We start from the raw sequence: 22,985 nt of genomic DNA on the forward strand, positions 1-22,985 counted from the left end.
GAACGTAATGCAGCATATTGTCTAATGCTCTAAATGCTTAACAAGAGATGGTGTTAAGTGAATATCTGATAAAAATATTGCAAATGAGACTGTTATTTTATATTCTTCCTTGCATTTGCTGTTGCCTGTTTGATCTGCTCAGAGCAGCAGAAGCAGCCCTGCGCAGTGCACCCCCATCCCTCTCCGCACACATAATCTCACTCCTGCCAACTGACCGAAGTTAGCAATGCTAGCATAAAATAAAAGGTTACATTTAAAATGTGTGAATTAAACAAATCTGAAAACAAAATATGTGTGTTCATACTGATTTCTTTGGGTAAGGAGGCACATTATGAACCAAAGGAATGTGTTGGAGGGTGTCCTGTCCTATGACATCATATGACAGGAAACGGGCCTCCTGCATCATGAAGAACCCCACTCACCCTGCAAATGTTCTGTTTGTCCGCCTCCACTCAGGCAGATGGCTACGAAGCATCAAAGACAGGAACACCAGACTGAGGAACAGCTTCTTCCCTGGACCTGTGAGACTGAACTCTGGTGGACTCCTGTAAACCCCCCCCCTACACACACACCTAACTGCAGGCTTGTTATTGTGTGTCATACATTCAATGTGTTACATTCCGTACCTTTCATCCCTTTGTATTTCCGTAATAGTAAGTAAATGTCTACATGTGACAGTTGAAGAGGCAGGTGTGGCAGTATGTTGGCAGGTATGTTTGTTAAACATCCACCCTGCATGCCAGGCTCATTATGTTTTTGTTGCTTTTCTTTTCCGTTAATCAAAAATCTGGCAGTGCATACGGTTCTCCTGAAATAGCTTGTACAGCAGAGCCACATGTACTACAGCCTTTGGACAGAAATGCTTAATGGTGTGCCATCACGCTGAAGGCACAAATACTTCATGTTAAAAGATTGGTTTTACGATTTCAACACCAGTAATTTTAACTGGTTTGGTAAAGCCTAAAATTAGATGGTGAAAATTAATTCAACATGAAGAAGTGTCGCTGTCCTTCACCACATAACAACATGCATTAATTAATTAACTAACTAACAAATTAATAAATTAATTAGTTATCGTGCATTTATTGTATGACTTTGTGCAAGTTAGGTATCCCTTTTAAATACAACATCTACTCAGTACGCTATCCACATTACCCAAAGGTACTGATTACTTTTACAGAATATGCACAATACAACACTATGACAATGGGGTTATTTGGTGTGTTTACAAATAATTCCTCATAACAACATGTAGTAGATAAAAAACATTGAGTTTAGTTCAAGGACTTGTGATCTGTTAGTGCTGGAAGGAGCTAATTCAATTGAGCAAAGAAAATAAAAGTGGGGAGGCCGATGCCCCAGCTTATGAAGACACAGAGTGGTTAACAAAGGTAAGTCAATTGGCCTGAATTGTTTCCATACCTTAAAAGAATTATTAGCATTTTGGTGAAATATGTCATTATATACAGGTAAATCACGTTTTGATGTGCTTTCAATTGTAAAATTAATTTATGACCCTTGGTCTGACTCTTTTAGATGGAGATTTTTGTAACAGCCGTGTTTGCAATTTGCACCTTCATACCGAGCATCTATTGTGCCGGAAACACAGTAGGTATGTATTTAGATAATTTTTCAAACTACAGGAATTATTGTATGTTTATTTATTTTTAACTTAAAATAAATCAACATGCTTCACCTGTGGCTTTAATGCTCAATTTCGTTGCTATTTTTTGGGGGGTGGTGTGTGTGTGAAAGACAGAAAATGTATTTTATACATTTTTAAGCCCCATCAAGGAAAATGTCTTTTTATTAAGTAATAACTACCAATTGGTTTCTTCATGCAGCCTGGTGTTACCATCTTTCAACATGCAGTGAGTTGTTTCATTTTCAGCCATAAATAGAACAATGTTATGAAGTGTGTCATGCACATTTCTTCTTGCCATTGTTAGTGCTGTAACGGACATGGTTTTTATTTCCAGATGATGCAAAATGGCCTGAAATTGCTCCCCAATTTTGTAATGGAAGCAGACAGTCACCCATCAACATCGCCACATCGGCTGTCAAGCCTGATTCCAAGCTGACGGCATTCACCTTTGAAAACTTTCACAGGAAATCTGTACTTAAAACCATCACAAATACTGGAAAAACAGGTGCCTCTTTGTGCTGTTTGCCGTGCTTACTTTTGCTTACATGTTTTTTTTTTTACATGTTATGATAAATCAAAGATGAAAAAAACAAACAAACGAATACATTATAAACCAGCCTTAGCAAAAAGTTGATGTATTTTTAAACATTTTTTACATATCACGTATGTTTATTACGAATTTTACTTGCAGTTCCCTGATATAAAACTATTATTTTCTTTTTCTTTCTTTTTTTTACCTGCAGTAAAGGTTAATTTTAGGAGTGGTGTGAAAGTTAAAGGAGGAGATCTACCCGAGGAGTACGATAGCCTGCAGTTTCATTTGCACTGGGGAAATGGTGCCTCTGTTCCTGGCTCTGAGCACACAGTGGATGGAAAGCGTTACCCCATGGAGGTAAAGCTGGATTATTTCCATTAGTCAACGTTAAAAAGAAAAGCAGCTGGTTAGGAGGTTTTGAATCTTTTGACAAGATTTGAAGGTTTGGCACAAAAGACATCATAGATAATGCTGCAGGGCAAAATATTTTTTGTCATAATCAGGGAGTTGCTGACGCACACTGGTTAGGTAAAAGAGCAGAGCTTGTTTATTTCTGCGAGCCAAAGCATTTTCTCTCTCTTTCTCTCTCACTAGCTTCATGTTATGCCTGTATAGGGGGCATGTATCCAACACAAGAAAGAGAGTTGTGAGTTACAGCTGCACTGATGGCTTTTTGAATTACTTTTTGAGCTACATATTTTACATTAGAAAAACCGACCAACACACCACCAAACAAAAAATCTCACAAATATATGTAATGAAATTTAATAATCTAGTTTAAATTTATTCACAATTTACTAACTCAGTGTGAAATCTCGGCCTGTTTGGTTGAAAACAACGCTGATATACTCAGAGGCATTGAGGAAACACACTCACAAAGATCTTTAACAGCTCTGATTCTCTTTTTTAAAATTTGACAAACAAAGAAAAATAATTTATACCAATTATACCAATTACAATTTTCTCTCACGGCACACTAGTGTGCCAAAGGTGGAGACCAAAGAACAAAAGGGAGTAAAAACAGTTGCTAAACAGTACACTGAGGCACCGCACTCTCTTTTTTAAAATTTGACAAACAAAGAAAAATAATTTATACCAATTATACCAATTACAATTTTCTCTCACGGCACACTAGTGTGCCAAAGGTGCAGACCAAAGAACTGTGACAAAAGGGAGTAAAAACAGTTGCTAAACAGTACACTGAGGCACCGCACTGCTGTACTAGTGCTACAATTCTGGATGCATTTCAATAATTAATGATACCAAGTAGGGATCCATCGAATTTTCAGCCACTGGAAATTTTTGGCCTAAATTGGCCCGAAAGGGCATTTTGGGTTTTGGGACAAAAGACTTTTATCACTGACACAACATGGCCAAAACAGCAAGTTATGATGACGCAAGCAAAAACCAGTGCAGGCTTGTCGGGTATCTGAAATTTTCCTTTTGACTGGTCAAAACTACGTCAGAAATATTTGCAATACATACCCAGCTTAGTGTTTAAATGTTGAAACGGCTTGCCATAAGTATCAACATGTCTGCGGTGTTGACGTATTTCAATATATCTGAGAAAGACCCACGGAATGCTGAAATTTCAAGAGTGGGTGAAAAGTCCACTCATAGAGTGTGTCAGCACTAAGCTCTATTCGGATCCCCTGCACCCATCGCAACTGTACTTGATCCGCAGTACAACGACCATTGCACATGAGAAATGATCGGGCCGCGACGGACGTGGAGAACCCACTTGAAGATGGAGAAGTTCACAGCGCAGTCAAACGAGAGTAGTGTGCCAGATGAGGAGCAGATATGTTTTGTGAGATCCTGCAAGAGAGTATCTCAGATAATAATAATAGGTAGGCTATTCTGTTCTGACTTTCTATGTGACTATCAGTTGTTGTTTTTTTCTGCTAGACATTTGACAATTAATTATTTTTATTATTAATTATTAATTATTAATTAATTATTATTATTAACGTATTATTTGTTTATCAATAATATATGTAATTGCAGTCAATGCTGTTACTGGAACTCTTGTCTTGCCAATGCTTAGACTATATATGCAAATTACATATATTCTAATTTTCCTCAGTTGCACATTGTGAATATCAAGTCATCCTATAATGGAAATACAACCCTGGGGGTTGCAGATTCTATGGGTCTCGCTGCTCTTGGTTTCTTCATAGAGGTAAAATATATGTCACATTTCACAACCTTTTAACTACAACGTTTTCTAGATAAGACAATTTTGCTTAGTAGACAACATGTGTACTCATGGATGGCACTTTGAGTTATAAACTACTACTGTATTTTCTGGACTATTAGTTGCTTCAGAGTATAAGGCGCACCAAACAAAATAAGCATAATGAAGAAGAAAAAAACATATGGTATATAAGTAGCTCAGGAGTAAGAGTCGCACCAGTGCCCTCTAGCACCCTGAGTATATGTCGCAAACCAAGGCCAAAGGATGAAAAAAAGTGCGACTAGTCTGGAAAATATGGTAGCTGTTTCACTCAATTGAGATTTAACTAAATTATGTAAAAATCATTTGTTTTTATTCCCACAACTTACCATATTAATTTATGGAATGGTTTGGGTAAACATATTGGCTAATATATTTTATTATTTATTTTTAAGGAAATGTCAAGTAATGTATCTGGCCAACCAGCAAGTTGGAAGAAGCTGACTTCCTATCTGTCCAGAATTTCAAATAAAGGTAAGCAAAGGGTTTATATGATGGCTGTCGTAATAAAATACTCAAGGCTGATTGGACATATTGTCTGCTCTTAGATGACTCTGTTTCAATGGATCAGGATATATCCCTTGATGATCTCCTGGATGGTGTGAATCGCACCAAGTATTTTCGGTACCTGGGCTCTCTTACCACACCCAATTGCAATGAGGCTGTTGTTTGGACTGTGTTCAAAGAGACCATCAAAGTCAGCAAAGACCTGGTAAATCTGTCTTGTTTTTAAGAGGTTTTGTGACAAATAGAGCTTTTATGAGTCATGATTTGAGAAATTGTAGTCGTGGTGGAATACTGTGAAGTGGGTAGACTTCAAAAAATAAGAGGGCAAAGGGGGAATATATCTTTTTTCTTTGTGTTTTGGCATTCCCCTTCAGCGGTTGTCACAGCAGTCATCTGCCACCATCTGACCAAATCCCCTGCCTCCTCTCCAGTCAACTATCATCTACTTGTATGGCTTTTTCCCCTGCACCCTTTGAATCGTTCTCTTTTCTTCGTGCCTGGCAGCTCCATCTCTTTTCTCCACCTTGTCGCAGTGTGTCGTCATAAAAGGATTGTTATAAGAACCCGGTTTGAATCCCGCCTTGGCTGTCTGTGGTGTGTTGAGCAAGCATCAATATCTTTGGTCTTCGCCCACTTCTAAAAGCACCATTGCTGCCCAGTAAGAAGTTTATGGGTATAATGTAGAGGAAAGAATTCCGTTGCATGGATATGTCAGTATATCCAGTGATAATTGAATTATTCTAAAGACCAGCCACTGTGGGGGCACATCTCGTGCTGGTCCCAAGCCTAGAGAGGTGACATTTGCCTAAGTCGAGCAGCATAGTGGAGCAACTGGTATTGCTGCCATCCATGATGATGACAGTATAGGTGACAGTCAGTGCCCTTTTGAAACAACAATGACAATTTGGCATTTAAATGCAAAAAATTAAGTGATTATGGTTGACTATCACTCAGTAGTACTACTCTACAAAGGATGGAGCTGATTTACCTAAAGCAATCTGTCCAACTAAAGATCTATGTAACAGAATGGGAACTTCACTCTGTCTCAAGCAAGCAAATAGCAATTTTAGCTTCACAGGATGATAGTGCCTGCGGTCCAGGCCATGCAAGGTATTCCATCCAGGAATAATTTACCGTAATTTCTGGACTATAAGCCGCAACGTTTTTCACATGCTTTGAACCCTGCAGCTTAAACAATAATGCGGCTAATTTATGGATTTTTATGGGCTAGCAAAGTTCTTGCTAAGTTATCTGGTAGGCCACTGTGTGTTATACTAGTAGCATATGTCTGGCTGTGAATGGCTTTGTGCGTATATTAGCGTGGGGCGCACCAAAATGCTGTTTATGTTCTGTTGTGCTCGGTGTGGCTGATAATAATGACCCAACTTCCCTGTTTCTGTTTACCTTTGTTGCGGTAAACAGAACAGCAAGTGTGAAATGTGAAGGGAGTTAGCCCCGGAGCTAATGTTATTGTTGGGGCACCGAAGCAGGAAAGAGCTAACGTGTAACCCGTCGTGCTACAGAAACTTATTTAATTAAAAGTGAAAAAAAAATCTTTCTGTGTGAATATCCCATGTTACAACATGGACCTCTCAAAGCAGCATAGGTTTATGGATTTCAGTTGTCACTTAGCCTTCAGAATCTAGGGTCATGCTGCGATGGAGCTTCGAGACAGGAGGACAAGAGGAAGACCCCAGAGAAAGTTTATAGATGTAGTGTAACAGTAAATAGAGGCAGATGATCTACTGTAGTGACCCCTGAAGGGAGCAGCTGAAAACAGCATACATTTAAATGTGTACGCCCTCTTGAGATCTTACTGTGGCATAGCTTAATTATGAATTTTAAGAAGCTTGTACATATATATATATATCTCGAGGTACCACTGTATCATTTATATATATATATATTATATATATATAATATATATATATATAAATGATACAGTGGTACCTCGAGATACAAGTCTAATCCATTCCACAGCAACGCTCATATGTCAATCCACTCATATCTCAATCTAATTTTCTAGTGATGTGAGATACTGCATAGTTTGGTATCGATCCGATACCAAGTAAATACAGGCCAGTATCGTCGAAACTGATCCGATACTTTTCAATAAATAAGGTGGATGCATCATGGAATTGCTAAATCTCAATTACTTTTCATGACCTAAAGTGTTTTTTGTGATGTTTTCTTTCTTATTATTAAATAATTAAAACCTAGGACAAAATTAGAACAAAGTTTATAATTAAATAGAAAATGCTTTATTATCAACATTTGATAATTTTAAATTATATATTTTAAATAATAAATTTTTTTTTTGAATTTTAAAAAGCTTGTCTATATAAATATATATACGTAAATAATACAGTGGTGCCTTGAGATACGAGTCTAATCCGTTCCACAGCAGCACTCATGTCAATCCATATTATAGATGTACTGTATCTCGAATATATCGACTTTTCACCATTAAACATAACTAAAAACCAATTAATTTGTTCCAGCCCCCCAGAAATATACTATTAATTAATTAAATTACCCCCCATCTAAACATCAAAGAGGGATATAAACAATGCATTGATCATATGAAATAATAATAATTAAGAAAACATTTTATATCATTGTTATAAAAATAGGGAAAATAACCTAGCGAGAGACAGTGAGTGAGACAGTGTGACAGAGTATCGGGGCGACTAAGCTAGGAGAAGAACTGGGAGTGAGGACTGGATTTAGGTGATAGAAAGAGGAAGTGAGAAAGAGAGAAATAAAGTGACAGACAATGAGCGAGAAAGTGCGACAGGTTGTCAGGACCACTAAGTGTAGGACATGTTTTGTTTTTATTCATTCATTTAATTTTGTTTTATCAAACAATAAAACTTATCATCACTGATACATCATCAATATCATTACGTACTATCGTCATCATCAGCATCAGCCAATTTCTTTTTCTTAATGGGGGTAACTTCTTCTTCACTCTTGTTCTTCCTTTTCTCCACACCTTACTGCACATTACTACAACGGTTTAGAAAGTACTTAAATGGATGACTAGTTCTGAGAGAGCAAGACAGAGGACAGAAGCTGGCGCCTGACCTGGGATCAGGCGCAGAGTGTGGATACAAGCAAAACCCTGAATGAACCTGTATTCCTGTATTTTGTGCAGCTCATATCTCGAGGTACCACTGTACTTTGAAATAAGGATTCCATTCCACTAACTCACATTTTTCTTTTTTCCAGATTAATCTATTCAGCACAACTTTACACACCTCTGACAGTGCTTCTCCTATAATGATTGATGTCTACAGAAATATTCAGCCAGACCAAAAAGTCACAACACAGCCTGGGAACAACAGCAATTCTCTCTCTACAAACTACTACTCTCTGGCTGTACTTTTAGCTCTGAACTTGATGCAATTCATGAATTGGTGAATACTGGTGTTTTAGTAACTAACCAACCGTCCCCCCTTACATGTCTCAAAGAATCATTTTAGAATTTAATTAATTCTTAATTATAGGGTGTGGTGACATAATTGTGGTATGTGAACACTTGATATACTGTTTTTTTAAGTAATTATATTTGCACTTTTTGTAGACCTCGCTTTAAACCATCTATGTAACACCTCCACCATGCAAGCAAATACTAATAGAATGCCGGGATCCCTATTCACACCAAGCTGTCATTACAAATACTTGTTTTTATCAGTCTGTCCCTTATGATGGTTCAACCTACCGGCGCAGCTAGACTCGCTGAACCACATTATGCCTTGATTATTTGTTATGTCTTTCATTTTGGTCACAGGACATGTCAAACCATGAATTGCAAATTCTGTCACCTACTTTATATCCAGAACACGCTCATAAACATCAAGAACATCTGATGTCCTTTAAACTTAATACTGAATTATGGATCATGCTCCTTCACATTCCTAAAATAACCTATACCATGTTTTTTTTTTTCAAGACCTGTCTATTTTTTGCACAGTAGACACCAGGGTACTGGCATTGTGCTGGTTGTAGGGCTGTAATTTCCCTGTCAACTAGTTGAATTATCAGTCGATGTGTTCTGGCTCAGCCTAAATTTTGAAGAGTCGGTTTTTTGGACTTTCCTCCTGATTAAAATAACATCAGGAGGAAAGTACTAAGAACTCATGGTGGTGTTGTCAGAGCACTCAATGCTCAGGTAACAGGTCTGTCTTCAGAACACCCCACTTGTTTTCACTAAGTTGGTATAGCACTGAATTATTTTCTGTCATGCCACTGTTTGAGTTGCTGCCACCTAGTGATTAGAGGCTTGTTATCATTCAAGAATTATAGCAGTAGTATACTTATGTCCAGGGTGCCATATTCTATTGGAAGGCCCTCACCTCAAAGACACTGACAGTGTGTCAGCATTTAGCCAAGCTAGATTACGGGGAAAAGGCAAATAAAAAGTTTGCAAGCCACAGTTGCACTACAAGCATGCCTTATCACCTAAAAAAAATACAATAATTTTTCTGTGTCAGGTTGCACCGTTTTATTGCTCAGGATATGAGGGCAATCTGTGTTGTTGAGAGCCAATGTTTTAAGAACTTAATTAAAAGTTAAAAGCTGATACTGCGCAGCTTTGTGTATTGCCTTATTTTTCAGATATGCATTTCATTTTGTTTCTGCACTCGTCATGATATAATATGTTTAATCTGTTTTTTCCATAAGGTGGACTTTTCCTTTTGTGTCTTAGCTGCGAAGCTGAACTCCTGTTCAGTCTGGCACTGAGTGAAGACATGCAAAGATCAAAATGATAGTGTCTGAATTATTATTACATGACGAAAATAAATATTGAAATATTCCTTCCTTCCATCAGTTCTTGTGCTGAGTTCACTAATTGACATATTTACATATTAATGGAAATCATGTTCTTTGATATTGCGCAGAGTTTTTCTTTCTGCTTTTGAAAATTAAAAAAAAAAACTTATTGGAGCAAAGTGATAACAGCTAATGAACAGCTAAACCTAGCACGGGATGTAAAAAATGCATTAACTAATTTTTGGGTTGTTGACTCATTTCTAAAAGTTTTCATTCATGCACATGTTGAGGTGCAATCTCATCTAATGTTTTAAGTAGTAAGGCTGATTTACCTTTAGATTGACATTGGCCAGTTACAAAATCCAGGGATATGTATGACCAAAGATAATTGGGTACAGGTTAGGAGAAAAACAAAAACCATTGCTTATCTTGCCTATTCAGATTCAACACTTTTGGCTTACTGTATTTGGGTCAAATTCTTGTGACATGTCCACACTACGAAAGGCTAACCAGCCATACATCTTCTATAGGAAAATAAGACAAGGATGCATTGGTATGCTTTCAGACCAGTCATTTCACTAAATCTGTCTGAAAATATTTATTTACTGCAAATCATTTTTGGTTCGTCCATGCAACATAAATGCTCTTCCACTGGATGGCAGCAAATGGCTGTAAAAACTAAAAATGTTTTATTTTGTTGGTCTGGTCTGACAAAAACTGAAGATCTGATTGGAGGTCATTGTGTGTCACAACAACAACAAGAAGTATATTGACTGTGTATTGGACCGAAAATAAGTGAATGGACGGCAGAATTGTTAATAAGTCTTTTTCTGCAAGTCCAAGTCAAGTCTCAAGTCTTATCTCGTGGTCAAGTCAAGTATCATGCTCTGGTTGTAATGAACGTTCTATTGTCTGAAAAATAAGTATTGTACAGTCGAATTTTGAGATACGAGCATAATCCGTTCCAGGATCAAGCTCGTAACTCGAAAAAATATTAATCCATTCCAGCCCTCTAAAAAACTCCCTTATTAGTGCTAATAACAATGGAGAAAACATGTTTGTAATTGCTATAGAGACATACACACAAAAAAAGTTATAGTATATAAGAATTCCTGTGATATAAAATAAAATGTGCTTTTAATTATATATTAATTATATATATTATATATTATAAGAGTTCTTGGAGACAGACGATACAGTAGTGGCTAATTGCGGCATATGCGCAGGAGGAGGAGCGAGGGAGGAAGGAAAGGAAGAGAGTTGGCCCGTACGTAGACACTTGATTCTGTAACGTACCGGGGCTGGTCCTGTGTCGCCACTCCTGTGCACTACCTCCTGCAGCTGAATGTTAACCCTAACCTCACATACCTCCACCGCCTGACTGAGGCTGGCGAGTTCTCCCCCTGCCGTCCCCCTCCTCTCCCGCCGCCCAAAAAGGACAGGAGAAGAAGTTTGTCACAGTCATCTGAGCTCCCAGCCTGTGAACCACTTTAAAGTTAAAGGGCTGCAATGCCAGGTGCCATCATGTGATCCTGACGTTGGAGTCCTTCATGCTATAGAGCCACTGGAGCAGTGTGTGGCCCGAGCAGAGGGTGAAGGACCTTCCCAGGAGGTAATAGGACAGGGTGCCGATCGCCCAGCTACTCGCCCAGCACTCTTTATCCGCCGTGCTGTACCGAGTCTTATGGTCGGACAACTTCTGGTTGATGTATGGTACAGGCCAGTCGGTTCCCCACACCTGTTGGGACAACACCGCCTCCAGCCCCTGCTCGTGTGGTGGAGAAAACATCATGTAAGGGCCAGAATAATAGGAGACGCCAAGCCCTGACCAGAAGAACCTGGTGCCATATTTTGACATGTTTATCGGGTCAAGCTGACCATGTTATTTGGTAACTAGGAAAGAGCTGGATAACCAAAGCCAAAAAATAACCAGTGCCAAATATTAGGTAACATCTTCATGTTCGTGTCTGGTGAACTGATCGCCTTTGGGACTACAGGGTCAAACATGGATTTTATGATAACATGTCAAAAGGAAATTCACTAGAATTTGAGCAAGACCTTCTGGAGAAGCTAAGGAAAACAGAGAGAGAAAACACACAAACATGAGTGAAACAAAAATGCAGCGCTGGCAACTCAAAGGTCTAAGAAAGGCTCATGTAAAGGTTGTTCCAGTCAGCAAGGTATAGGGGACATATAGCTTATGCGCATTTGTATAACGACATATAAATTCATATAATCATATGATATATATATGTGTGTGTGTATTGGTGGACACCCCAGAACGTGATTAAAGTAGTTGGAGATAGAACAATTAACATTTGGCTACTCTGTGGAAAAAATGTAGTGTTGGAAGAAAATATATTAAAAGTGTAAAAAAATATGTGGTATAGGTCTTAAAAAAAATCAATTTGATTCATCTCCTCGATGGATTTCTCCTGCTCTCTTTCTCTTTTCTTGCCCTGACTCAACTGACTAAAGACTGTGTGTTTGAATGTGTTTGGATGAGTGCCAGAATGTTTGTGTGTAGTCTAAAGTGTCTGATATCTGTTTCAAGAAAGCTGAAGGTTCAAATTTGAAGAATGTTTTTTGTAATAAGCTTACAAGGTTCCGTGTAAGAATAAGTTTATGGTAGTGCATTAATTTCATTGTGCCCTTGAAACTGCATTATAATTGGGTCTTGAAGACATTGTTGTAGTGTGTCGCAGTAAGAACAGATGTTGGGTGTGGTCAGCTAGAAGGGCTGTTGTTGTGTACTAAATATTGAAGGAATAGCCATTTTGAAGTTGGGCGTAGTCATGCAAAGCAATCGTAGTTTTAAAAATAAACTCCATTTTGAAACAAATGTTGCACAGTTAAAAATTTGGGAACACACCACTACCACTAGGAGGAGCTTAGGGGCGTGCCTTTAGGGGGGTAAACATTAGCCAAAGTAGATTAGCAACTTGCCATTAGCAACTAGCCAAAGTAGCCTAGCAATTAGCAACTAGCTGTAGGCCTAAATAGCATAGTTGCACTTAAAACTAAGGAAAGCGGTATTAATTAGCAAAGATTAGCATAGCATAACTGGCTTAATTAATGCTAAGCTAATTAGCATTAGCCTGCATAATATTAGCATTAGCATTCAGATTCTGGAAATTTGAGACCTAGCATACATTAACATAGCAATACAAGATAATTTAGCTCAGTTAGTGCTAAAAGGAATCCATATAATAGCACGGCTGCTAAGTAACTAATAACTAATAGGAAACATCAGTATAATATTATGATCCAAACACAACACAGTGACATAACAATGGCTAGACCACCCCCTGAGATAATGGGTGCTAAATTCCCAGAATATATCAAAGAAATCCCAACATTTTCTGAAAAATTGGCAAAACGTACAGCAAACATGCCTACGCCCTGGCCTATGGATGGCATATTTGATGTGGAGCTGTGCGAGATTATGGAATGTCGAATCAGAAATTACAAGCCAAAAGATAAAAGTAAGAAAAGACAAAAGAAAAGAGAGGTTGAGTTGAAAATTCTAAATCTATTCAAAAATGAAGGCCAGAAATACTGGGAAAAACTTAGAGAAAGTGTAATAAATAGTCAAATGAGAAAACATGAGGAAAATCAGCTAACTGCAGGGATCTATCCCAGCTTTTGAGATTTTGATATGCTTAAAAATGAGACAGTAAATGCAGTGAGGGCTGCACAATCCCTTCTACCTTATGGTACTGATGACCTAGAGTCCTAGACAATCAATCAAACAAAGAATGGGACAATCACACACCAAAATTCCCAAGCCAGGTCAACCAAGAATACAATATCACACGGATTGGATGAAACTAGCATTCATTTTAATCAAAATAAAATAGAACACCGATAAAAACCAATGATGAACTGGGCATGTTTCCAAAATACTGTAGCACAGGAAGAAAACCATCCATACTAGACTGCTACAAAGATTGTATATGAGTAAAGCAGGACAATCCTATTGGCTGAACTTCGATCCAACTGGCATTGACAAAAATAGTGCAAGCCAGTATGCAATCTTAATAAAGGGCACCCAGGGGCATCACCTGCCATGGCAGATGACCAATCTTGCAGGGCTTGTCTCAAGGCTGCCCGACATCCTCGAAGGAGCAAGCAAGTAGATAAGATAGAAACTATGGGCAAACTGTTGGCCCTAGGTGACATCAAAGTTATATGGGCTTGATGCTTTGGTCTTGATGCTTTATAAAGGCATGGAAAACCTTTTCAAATACAGCTGCAATGAGTGGATGCTAGAACCCAGAGCAGATGGAACTGAGTTCAACGCATATCGTACCATGCTGTGGACAGTGTTGTGGGACAAATACCCCAAGAGAGGAGATCCAAAGGCTCTCATGGGGGAGACACTCTCAGAGACTGAGAACCCTGCCGCGTACATTACCCGACAGCTGAAACGCTAGAAAACTGAGGAGGAGATTGAATAAAGCCCCGTCTTGATGACCCTGTTCAGAAACGCCACTGTGGAAGCAATGCCAGCCCCAGTCCAGAGTAGACTGGAAGAGGTGGTAGGCCTCTCATTGATGCCACATCATCAATTTGATGACAACGTTGTGGACGCCGTAGAAAAGTATCGAAGGGATGAATAAAAAGACTAGAAGGATAAAAACTTGCAGCGTAAACTGACACAATTACAATTAAACGAGCTGCAAGGAAAGAACAAAATGTCACAAGTGATGGTAAAAAGGTCCAAGGATACCAAACATTTCAGACGACCACCTTTACAAGAGCCAGCACCAATGGAACAGCCACCGATAGTTGTCAATGTGTTTTAACAATCTTATGGGCAGAGAGGGCCGTGGCAGGCCATGCAACGTGAAGCCAGAGGACTGGTAGGCCCCTGGGGAGACCCAATTTTAGAAACTAGGGATGCCTTAGTAATGTTAGAAGTGGAAGCTAATGAAGGTAAACAAATACCAATGTTGGTGGACATTGGAGCCACTCACACGTGTGTGAGTCCAAAGCATGCCACTAGCATACCGGTGTCAAACTGATTTGTTGAGACAATAGGATTCTAGGTACAAAAGCAACTAATTCAAATGACGGCTCTAGTAAAGAAAACCACAGAAAATGATGAAATCAAAATTCCAATATTTCCTGTATTGAAATCTGACAAATCCAAATACAGGTTTAAACCCTCACACACTGCTCACCAATGTGCCTCCAAATGCCAGATTTTTATAGTTGATTTGTGTTCTGTATTGCTTAGCGTTCCCTTAGATGAAGATTCTCAATATTTATTTGCATTCACATAAAGAGGAAAACAATACACCTACATTCGAATTCTACAAGGTTTTCGTCGTTGTCAATTCTGATTTCTGAGATGCACAGTGTAGATCACTGTGGAAGGGGGGAGGTGATGAAGAAGACAACGGGGTACTGGTTGCCCTATATACAATATGTATGTGCTCAAAATAATGTGAAGAAAAGTGTGAAAACATCTGTAGGACATATTCCAGTGAGCTATCACATGCAAACGCATAGAATCTCATGACTAACACTGCATAAAATGCTAATGGGTCAACCCATGCCAGCACCACAGTTAAGAGGTCCCTTTAAAGGACGTCCACTTGAACAACTGCAAAAGGAGTTAAAAGCATACATGAAGTATCTAACTATGATTTACAGAACTATCTATGTGCAGGAAAAAGCCAGAGAGGAGAACCTGGAGCAGAAGGTGGGATGTACGGAGAAACCAGAGGACCTGGTGTACAGTGTTCCAGAGGAAGTGACATCAACCACAATGCATATGTGTGGCAAGAACTAGAAGCAATAGCTTAGGAGAATGGGGAGCTTTATGTATTGCGGCTGTTGTTATCATATTCAGAGTAATAACTGTTGTTGTCACCCTACATTGTTGCATCATACCCATCATGAGAAAATGTATCAAAGGAATGTGGTACAGGCAGGCAGTGGAAGACGAAAAACTACAAATGACTCAGTTGGAGTTTCATAAATTGTTTTTAACTTTTACTTTTCTTTCCTGGAGTAGTAAGGACGATGGCGAGTTGGACACTAATTGACTCACAAGAGAGAGTTCATCTGAACTATGCCATAAGATATCTGTTTTTATATACTGAAATATGGCACGAATGGACGGGAAGACGGCAAAAGTTGGTGATTTCAAGGACTGCTGATTGACAATGTCAATGTTTTGTCATACTTTTACATTGTTATGTGATACTTTTAAACTGTGCTCATGAAAGTGTAATGTTTCAGTATTGAATGTGTTAGATTGAAGTGGTAGAAATGGATGTTTGTATGTTTTTAAGTTACTCATAGTCATGCATATCCCCAAGTATAACCAATCTGTAGTTATCACAAAGAAAATAGTTGGCTAAGGGGATAGGGAAAAAATATTTTCTCAGTGTGACCCAGGATGTTGGTCTCCATTAATGGATGATACAATAGAGTGGGGATGGGGCCATAGGAGGATTTTTTCCTGCAAATGACAGCCAGCAGGATTATTACTCATATACACCAGAGAACAGTAAAATAATTTTCGCAAATCACAAATCACAAAAAGGATAACAGGAGACGCCAAGCACTGACAAGAAGAACCTGTTGCCATATTTTGACATGTTTATCGGGTCAAGCTGAGCATGTTATTTGGTAACTATGAAAGAGCTGGATAACCAAAGCCAAATAATAAACTGAGCCAAATATTAGGTAACATCTTCATGTTTGTGTCTAAAAAGTGTTTGTCAGAATAACAGCCGGATGGTATGTAACGTCATTGTCTGTGACTATAAAAAGGATCAGCATGTATCAGGGAGGATTTGTTGGTGAATGTTCAGATGAGATTCGTTGTTGGACTTGCCATGGTCACAAACATTTATTACAATAAATCCCCTGAGACGGAGTTTAATGCCTTGTTAACACTGTTAACACATTTGTAGACATCTCTTTCTACAATACTTGACGCGTCAGCCTGCAACATAAAGGGGAGAGCAAAATTAGGTGTAAATTGAAGTGGCTTATCACAGAGGGCCCTCCTCAGCTGCTCAAACGCCTGCTGACACCACCCTGTCAACTGGACTGGATCTGTAGCACTCTTGCGGGTCAGATCTATCAAGGTGCTGGCCAGGTCAGCGAATCGTGGGATGAAGCGCCGATAATACCACACTAACCCCAGGAACTGTCTTATCTGTTTTTTTTTGGGTCAGCGAATTGTGGGATGAAGCGTCGATAATACCACACTAACCCCAGAAACTGTCTTATCTGTTTTTTTGACTTGGGCCGCAGACAGGATACAATGGCTGCTATTTAAATTACCTGTGGCCACACCTGCCTGCTGCCTGCTTTTATCAAGGCATCGACCAAACTCCCCCAAGCAGTGCCCCAAATACTGTACCTCCCTCCGTCCAACCACATACTTCCCTGGGTTGGCTGTGAGCCCTCAGAGTCATAAGCACTGCTGTCACCTGCCGCTTGTGTTTTGACCAGCTACTGTGAATGATATAATCATCCAAATAAGCAGCAGCGTATGCAGCATGCGAGTCCAAATGCGTTAATATGACTGACCTCTCTAGATAAAGTTTCAGGTCACTGTTAAAATCATATGTCATAAATCATCATCCTTTATTTTGATACTGCAGTCTTTTAATTAGTAATTAATTACTGAGGGCTCTAAACAACCAAAACGGAAGTGTGATGAATTGGTACAATTCGTACGTAGTGGAGAATGCCGTTTTTCCCGGGATTCTGAAGATAAGAGAATCTGCCAGTATCCCTTGGTTAAATCCAGTGCAATTGAGCTGTGCCTAACCGATCCAAATTTCATCAACTCGTGACACCTCATTTACCTTGCGGTAATCCACAAAGAACCGAACAGACCCATCCTTCTTACCCACTAAACCAATGGGACTGCTCCAGACACTGTTCTCTTCTTCAATTAATATCATCTCCAACGTCTGTTTTAATTCCCTCTGCACCCCTTTGCGTTTGTGCATCAGGAGAAGGTGTTTCTAGGTGATGCTGTACGAGTGTGGTGCACCCAGGGAGAATAGAGAATACATTTGAAAAGCGCTACTAGAGCTTTTCCATGTCCGACACCAGGGCGACCACTTCCGGCTCCACCTGCGCCTTCTGTAAATTTAGGTGGTAAATTTGGGTGTTTCCTCTCCTATCTGAGCACCCCACCTCATAGTCAACATCACCCACCCACTGTGTGACAACAAAGGGCCCTTGCCACTTGGCGAGTAGCTTCAATGCTGAGCATGGGAGTAGTACCATAACCTTATCCCCTAGCACAAAGTGCCATAGTCTAGCCCCCCTGTCATACAGGCGCTGCTTGGCCTATTTGATCCTCTGGCTAGAGAATGACACCAACTGAGGATCCTTCTTGGACACTTTTGCTGTTGTGAGGCTGTGACGCTGGCAGAGGATCATCTGGCGTCCGTCGGACCCTGCATCCCCTTCAGTCCATGACACCAGCCCATCCGACGAAAAGACGCCCCACGCCGATGCCTCGACAAAGATCAGCACTACATCTCATTTTTATCAAGGCATCGACCAAACTCCCCCACTAATGTCTCCTCTCCTAATCTAATAAGATTAACTTTAGAAAATTAATTAATGTGATTTACATTTGGATTTCAACTACCCTTATAAAGTAGTAAAGTTAATCTGTTAAGGTTTTATTTTGTTTTATATCATTACGTCCAAATGCGTTAATGTGACTGACATCTCTAGATAAAGTTTTAGGTCACTGTTAAAATCACATGTCGTAAATCCATCATCCTTTATTTTGATACTACAGTCTTTTAATTAGTAATTAATTACTGAAGTCTCTCTGTGTGCAACTCCATTCCGAGTCGCAAATGATGAGTTCCCATCATCAGAATTAGAATCAGAGGTGTTTTTGTTTTTTTGTTTTTTTGCCAGGTTTTGAATTTGTTGTGACATTGGATGGTTAAATTACTTTAATACAGTGCTCATCATTCTGTCCATGCAATAAAATACATAAAAAGAAAACAAACATAATAAGATTAACTTTAGAAAATTAATTAATGTGATTTACATTTGGATTTCAACTACCCTTATAAAGTAGTAAAGTTAATCTGTTACAGTTTTATTTTGTTTTATATTATTATCTAGCAATCAGGTAAGTAATTAACCAGTGGTACACTGTCACATATTTGTTTAATTGCATCCAGGTGTTGGCTTCATTTTAGTACCTGGTGTATTTTTTCAAACAAGATAAACCAGCCGTGTCTGTATGAAAGTAGGACATTCCACCAGCCAAGGTAGGCGGAACCAAACGCAGGCGCGCAACTTGAGGGCAAGGTGAGTACAAAGTTTATTGGAATCAAATCAAATGGTTTTTCATTTCAGTTCTTGGCAAGTCAAGTTCCGACACTGACAATGCAAATAGGTCAATTCAATTAATTATTGCATAGGTTTGATCTGATCCAATGGGTGGGACATATTTAGAAAATTTTAGAGGAGGGCGTAGCATCTATAGATAAAACAGGACATAAAAGAAGGGAGTGAAGTGCTAGAAGTGTGAGACGACAGGGACAAAAGCTTTGTTAAAGGTACTATTTTAAATAACTTTTAGTTTGATAACTAAAGATTTTGGTATTGGTTCTGCTTTATTAAATGACAATAACCATTGTTTGTATTTATAGATGAAGGTCTTTGTAACTTCAGTTTTTGTGTGTGTCCTCATATCAAGAATCAATTGTGATGGCAATTCAGTGGGTAGGTGTTTTTTTTTTATTATATATTACATGAAGATTGGTGTATTTATAGATATTCGTACAGCATTATCTACCCGTAACTCCATTGTTACTGTCATAACCGATCATTTAAATTGTATTTCATTTTGCACGGGATGTGCCTTTTGTGTAAATGCTAGAGCTGTGAAGTAAAAGTTCTTAAAAGTAGGAAATTCAAGTTAAATTAAGAATAAATTTAGCTGAATTAAATTTATATCTAATAACTCACATGAAATCCTCCAATAGATAGATAGATAGATGTCAAAAATATATACTCTATTGCTAAATCTTTTAAAATGTATAACTTAATTTTAATATATTTTGTTATGTTAACTTTACTATATTTTGTTACATATAATTACTAATGGATTAATTTCAATTGCAGACTGGTGTTATCATCTACCAACATGTGGTGAGTAATGGTTATCATTGTATCTCTGTTCATATTCATTTTGAATGTAACAGAGCCTCAAAGTGAAGTTTGTATTTACAGATGATTCCACCTGGCCAGATATTGCCACCGATTACTGTGCTGGGAGCAGGCAGTCACCTATCAACATCGACAAATCAGCTGCAGCACCTGATTCCAGCCTGTCGCCTTTCAATTTTGTGAATTTTAACAGCAAATCATCACTGAAAAGCATCAAGAATACTGGCAAGACGGGTGTGTCCGCACTTCCGTCTTGTGAATTTTATTTTCAAATTATAGAGCCAAGTTAAAATAATCAATGAACATTTTGAAAAATCCCAAGATTTCTCATCATATTAATAGAGTGCTTCATTTTAATTCCCTTTGCACATCCATGTTTATCCATTCTAGTAAAGGTCAGCTTTGATAGTGGTGTGAAGATTTCAGGAGGAGGCCTATCTGAGGAGTATGACAGTCTTCAGTTCCACTTGCACTGGGGAAATGGTGCGTCTACTCCTGGCTCTGAGCACACAGTGGATGGAAAGCGTTACCCCATGGAGGTACAGTTTCTTCTGTTTCCATTTTTTTTTTAATTTACAATTGCATGTGTTTTATTTGTGTAATTTTAAGGCCATTTTAAGACTAGTAAATATTGGATATCAATCTTAGAAATTTTCATATTGGTTGCCGAATAATCATCGAACACAGGGGTGTCAAACATATAACCCGTAGGCCAAAATCAACCCTGTACAAACCACTGTATGAGTTGCTGGCACCAGCATTCTGCCCTGATTATCAATATTGGTTAATAAAATGAGCTGCAAAGTTACCATGTAAGTAATAGACAGTGGTTTAGCGTTAATCATGTTCTGTTCATTTGTTATGAAGTTGAGTTAACAGTTACGGATATGGGAGGGGTAGCGAGGAGTTGTGGTGACTGCAATAAAGGATGGTACTGCAATAGTGTTTAAATAAAAGTTCTTTAGAGCACTGATGCATCTTAGAGCACACATCATTTTGGGAAACTCAGGCATTTAAATTTTGGAGGAAAAACCGATAACGATTCTTACAGATATTACATAATTATGCTAATATTGACGGATATTATCAGACATCACTAATGAAAACAAAGGGAAAAAATATGGACTTATTGTTACTTATACTGTAGGTAATATTGGTTTGGCCCACTTGACATCTTATTAGTCTGTATGTGGACCTGAACCAGAATGAGTTTGACACCTCTGATCTAACAAATCTAAAACAGTACCTTTATGACCCCTCTGCATACACAAGGCAGATGTACTGTATGTAATTAGGTATTAAATATGTTTCAGTTGCATATTGTGAACATGAAGTCATCATATAATGGAGACATCTCCCTGGGACTTGCAGACTCCACAGGTCTGGCTGCTCTTGGTTTCTTTATTCAGGTGAGATGCCGAACTTTATTAGTATAGCCTTAATTCAAGACTTTCATTTAAAAAAATACAGGAAAAAAACATGTGTGTAGAGCCAATAACAACAACAATACAAATACTAAGAGCATAATGTGTTTTTAACTATTAGGTCAAAAATCAATATTTATTGATGTGTTGCCATTTCTTTTGTAGTTGATAACAATTTCTGTTTATATTTTATATTTTATGTTTATATATTTTATATTTTTCAGGGAAGCTCAGCTCCAGCTAATCAACCTAGGAGTTGGAGAAATTTGGCTTCTTATCTGTCAAAAATCACAAAGGGAGGTGAGATTTGTTTAATTTTTCTAGCAGTCTTATTGTATTAAAATACAAGGTAAATTAGCTGCAGGTTACTTTTGTTCTCAGGTGACTCTGTTGAAATGAGGCCTGGTATTTCATTGGATGATCTCCTGGAAGGGGTGGATCGCACAAAGTATTATCGCTACCTTGGCTCCCTGACTACCCCCTCGTGCAACGAAGCTGTGGTGTGGACTGTGTTTAAGGAGCCAATAGAAATTAGTGAAGAGTTGGTAAGATTTTTAAGACCTATTAAAAATGCTATAACCTGCAAATACAGTTTTTCAATAAAAAAAAACTCTCATTTTGTGAGGTAACCAAATGAGTATTCCTACCTTACTACTACCTAGCTTTACTAGGTACCTAGCTACCTACCTAGTTAATACATGGCCTTGTGAAAACTACAATCGTTATTAGAACATTTTCTCTGTTATGCAAACAATTCAATTATTCACACGATTTAATGACAAATTTGTAATTGAACAACTTTTGAGTCTTTGTTTTGTGAGTGCTAAATGATATAATGTAAGCAGATGAGGCAAGTCTTGTTCACAGTTTAAACAGTTTTTTTTGTTTTTTTGTTTTTTTTTCAAATGAATAACACTAAAAACCACTAGATTCTAGACCTGTCCTCACATCTGTCGGGAAGTATTACCTTATACTATTTCCAAAACAAAAAGCTACATCTTAAGTTTGAAATCAGTTCACCAGGTAGGCACATTGCTTCACCATTTTGCTTGGCAGGGGTCCAGCTTGTCGGATCTTGTTTACATAGTAACGTCGTTAGGATGTATGATTGGACAATGACCATTGGAAATTCTTTACCAAAAAAAAAAAAAAAAAAAGTAATAGTAGTAAAATAGTAAATAGTAAATAGTAAAAAGATAAGATTTGAGATTAATTCATAATAAACAAACATGCCATCATTACTGGCAGTGATAATTAGTATTTCATTAACCTGTCTGATGTCTTGTCTCTAGATCGAGCTCTTCAGCAACACTCTACATGTCTCTGATAGCTCTTCACCCTTCATGAGAAATGTCTACCGAAACATCCAGCAAGATCAACCAGTCACAACACAACCTTAAAGTAGCATCTGTGAGAAAGATGACAACGACCTAATGAATTAGTAAAGCAACTTCATTAGCTAAATATCTTCATGATCTGAGCAACTTACATTTGGTACTAACGGGTCTAAATCTTCTGTTTGCTAAGTAGGTGATTTGTTAATAGGGAAGCTTTTTGTTAACTGGTGTCTTTTTTTTTTTTCAATTTTAGCCCTGCCTAAGCTGTTTACTACATTTACTGTGCTATACAATTCAGGCCTCTCAGCTATTCATGAATGTCAATAAATGACTAATGAGA

At 38.3% G+C, this 22,985-nt stretch overlaps 2 protein-coding genes across 2 annotated transcripts; both read left to right on the forward strand.

Annotated features, from left to right (window-relative positions):
* The first annotated feature begins 404 nt into the window (after positions 1-404).
* LOC103382042 (carbonic anhydrase 4-like) lies at positions 405-4,960 on the forward strand. Its single transcript, XM_025058098.1, has 7 exons — positions 405-521; positions 1,302-1,391; positions 1,537-1,612; positions 1,845-1,871; positions 1,980-2,150; positions 2,389-2,537; positions 4,267-4,960. Exons 1-7 carry the CDS (start codon positions 405-407, stop codon positions 4,393-4,395), a joined length of 759 nt encoding a protein of 252 aa, XP_024913866.1. The 3' UTR covers positions 4,396-4,960.
* Positions 4,961-19,194: 14,234 nt separating this feature from the next.
* Positions 19,195-22,979, forward strand: LOC103382037 (carbonic anhydrase 4-like). Its single transcript, XM_008314686.2, has 9 exons — positions 19,195-19,271; positions 19,365-19,437; positions 19,840-19,866; positions 19,948-20,118; positions 20,275-20,423; positions 21,198-21,293; positions 21,533-21,608; positions 21,690-21,853; positions 22,601-22,979. The coding sequence occupies exons 2-9, from the start codon at positions 19,365-19,367 to the stop codon at positions 22,706-22,708; spliced, it is 864 nt and encodes a 287-aa protein (XP_008312908.1). The 5' UTR covers positions 19,195-19,271; the 3' UTR covers positions 22,709-22,979.
* Positions 22,980-22,985: the final 6 nt, after the last annotated feature.

Source organism: Cynoglossus semilaevis, chromosome 8 (assembly GCF_000523025.1).
Source record: "Cynoglossus semilaevis isolate Cse_v1.0 chromosome 8, Cse_v1.0, whole genome shotgun sequence".
Taxonomy (NCBI): Eukaryota; Metazoa; Chordata; class Actinopteri; order Pleuronectiformes; family Cynoglossidae; genus Cynoglossus; species Cynoglossus semilaevis.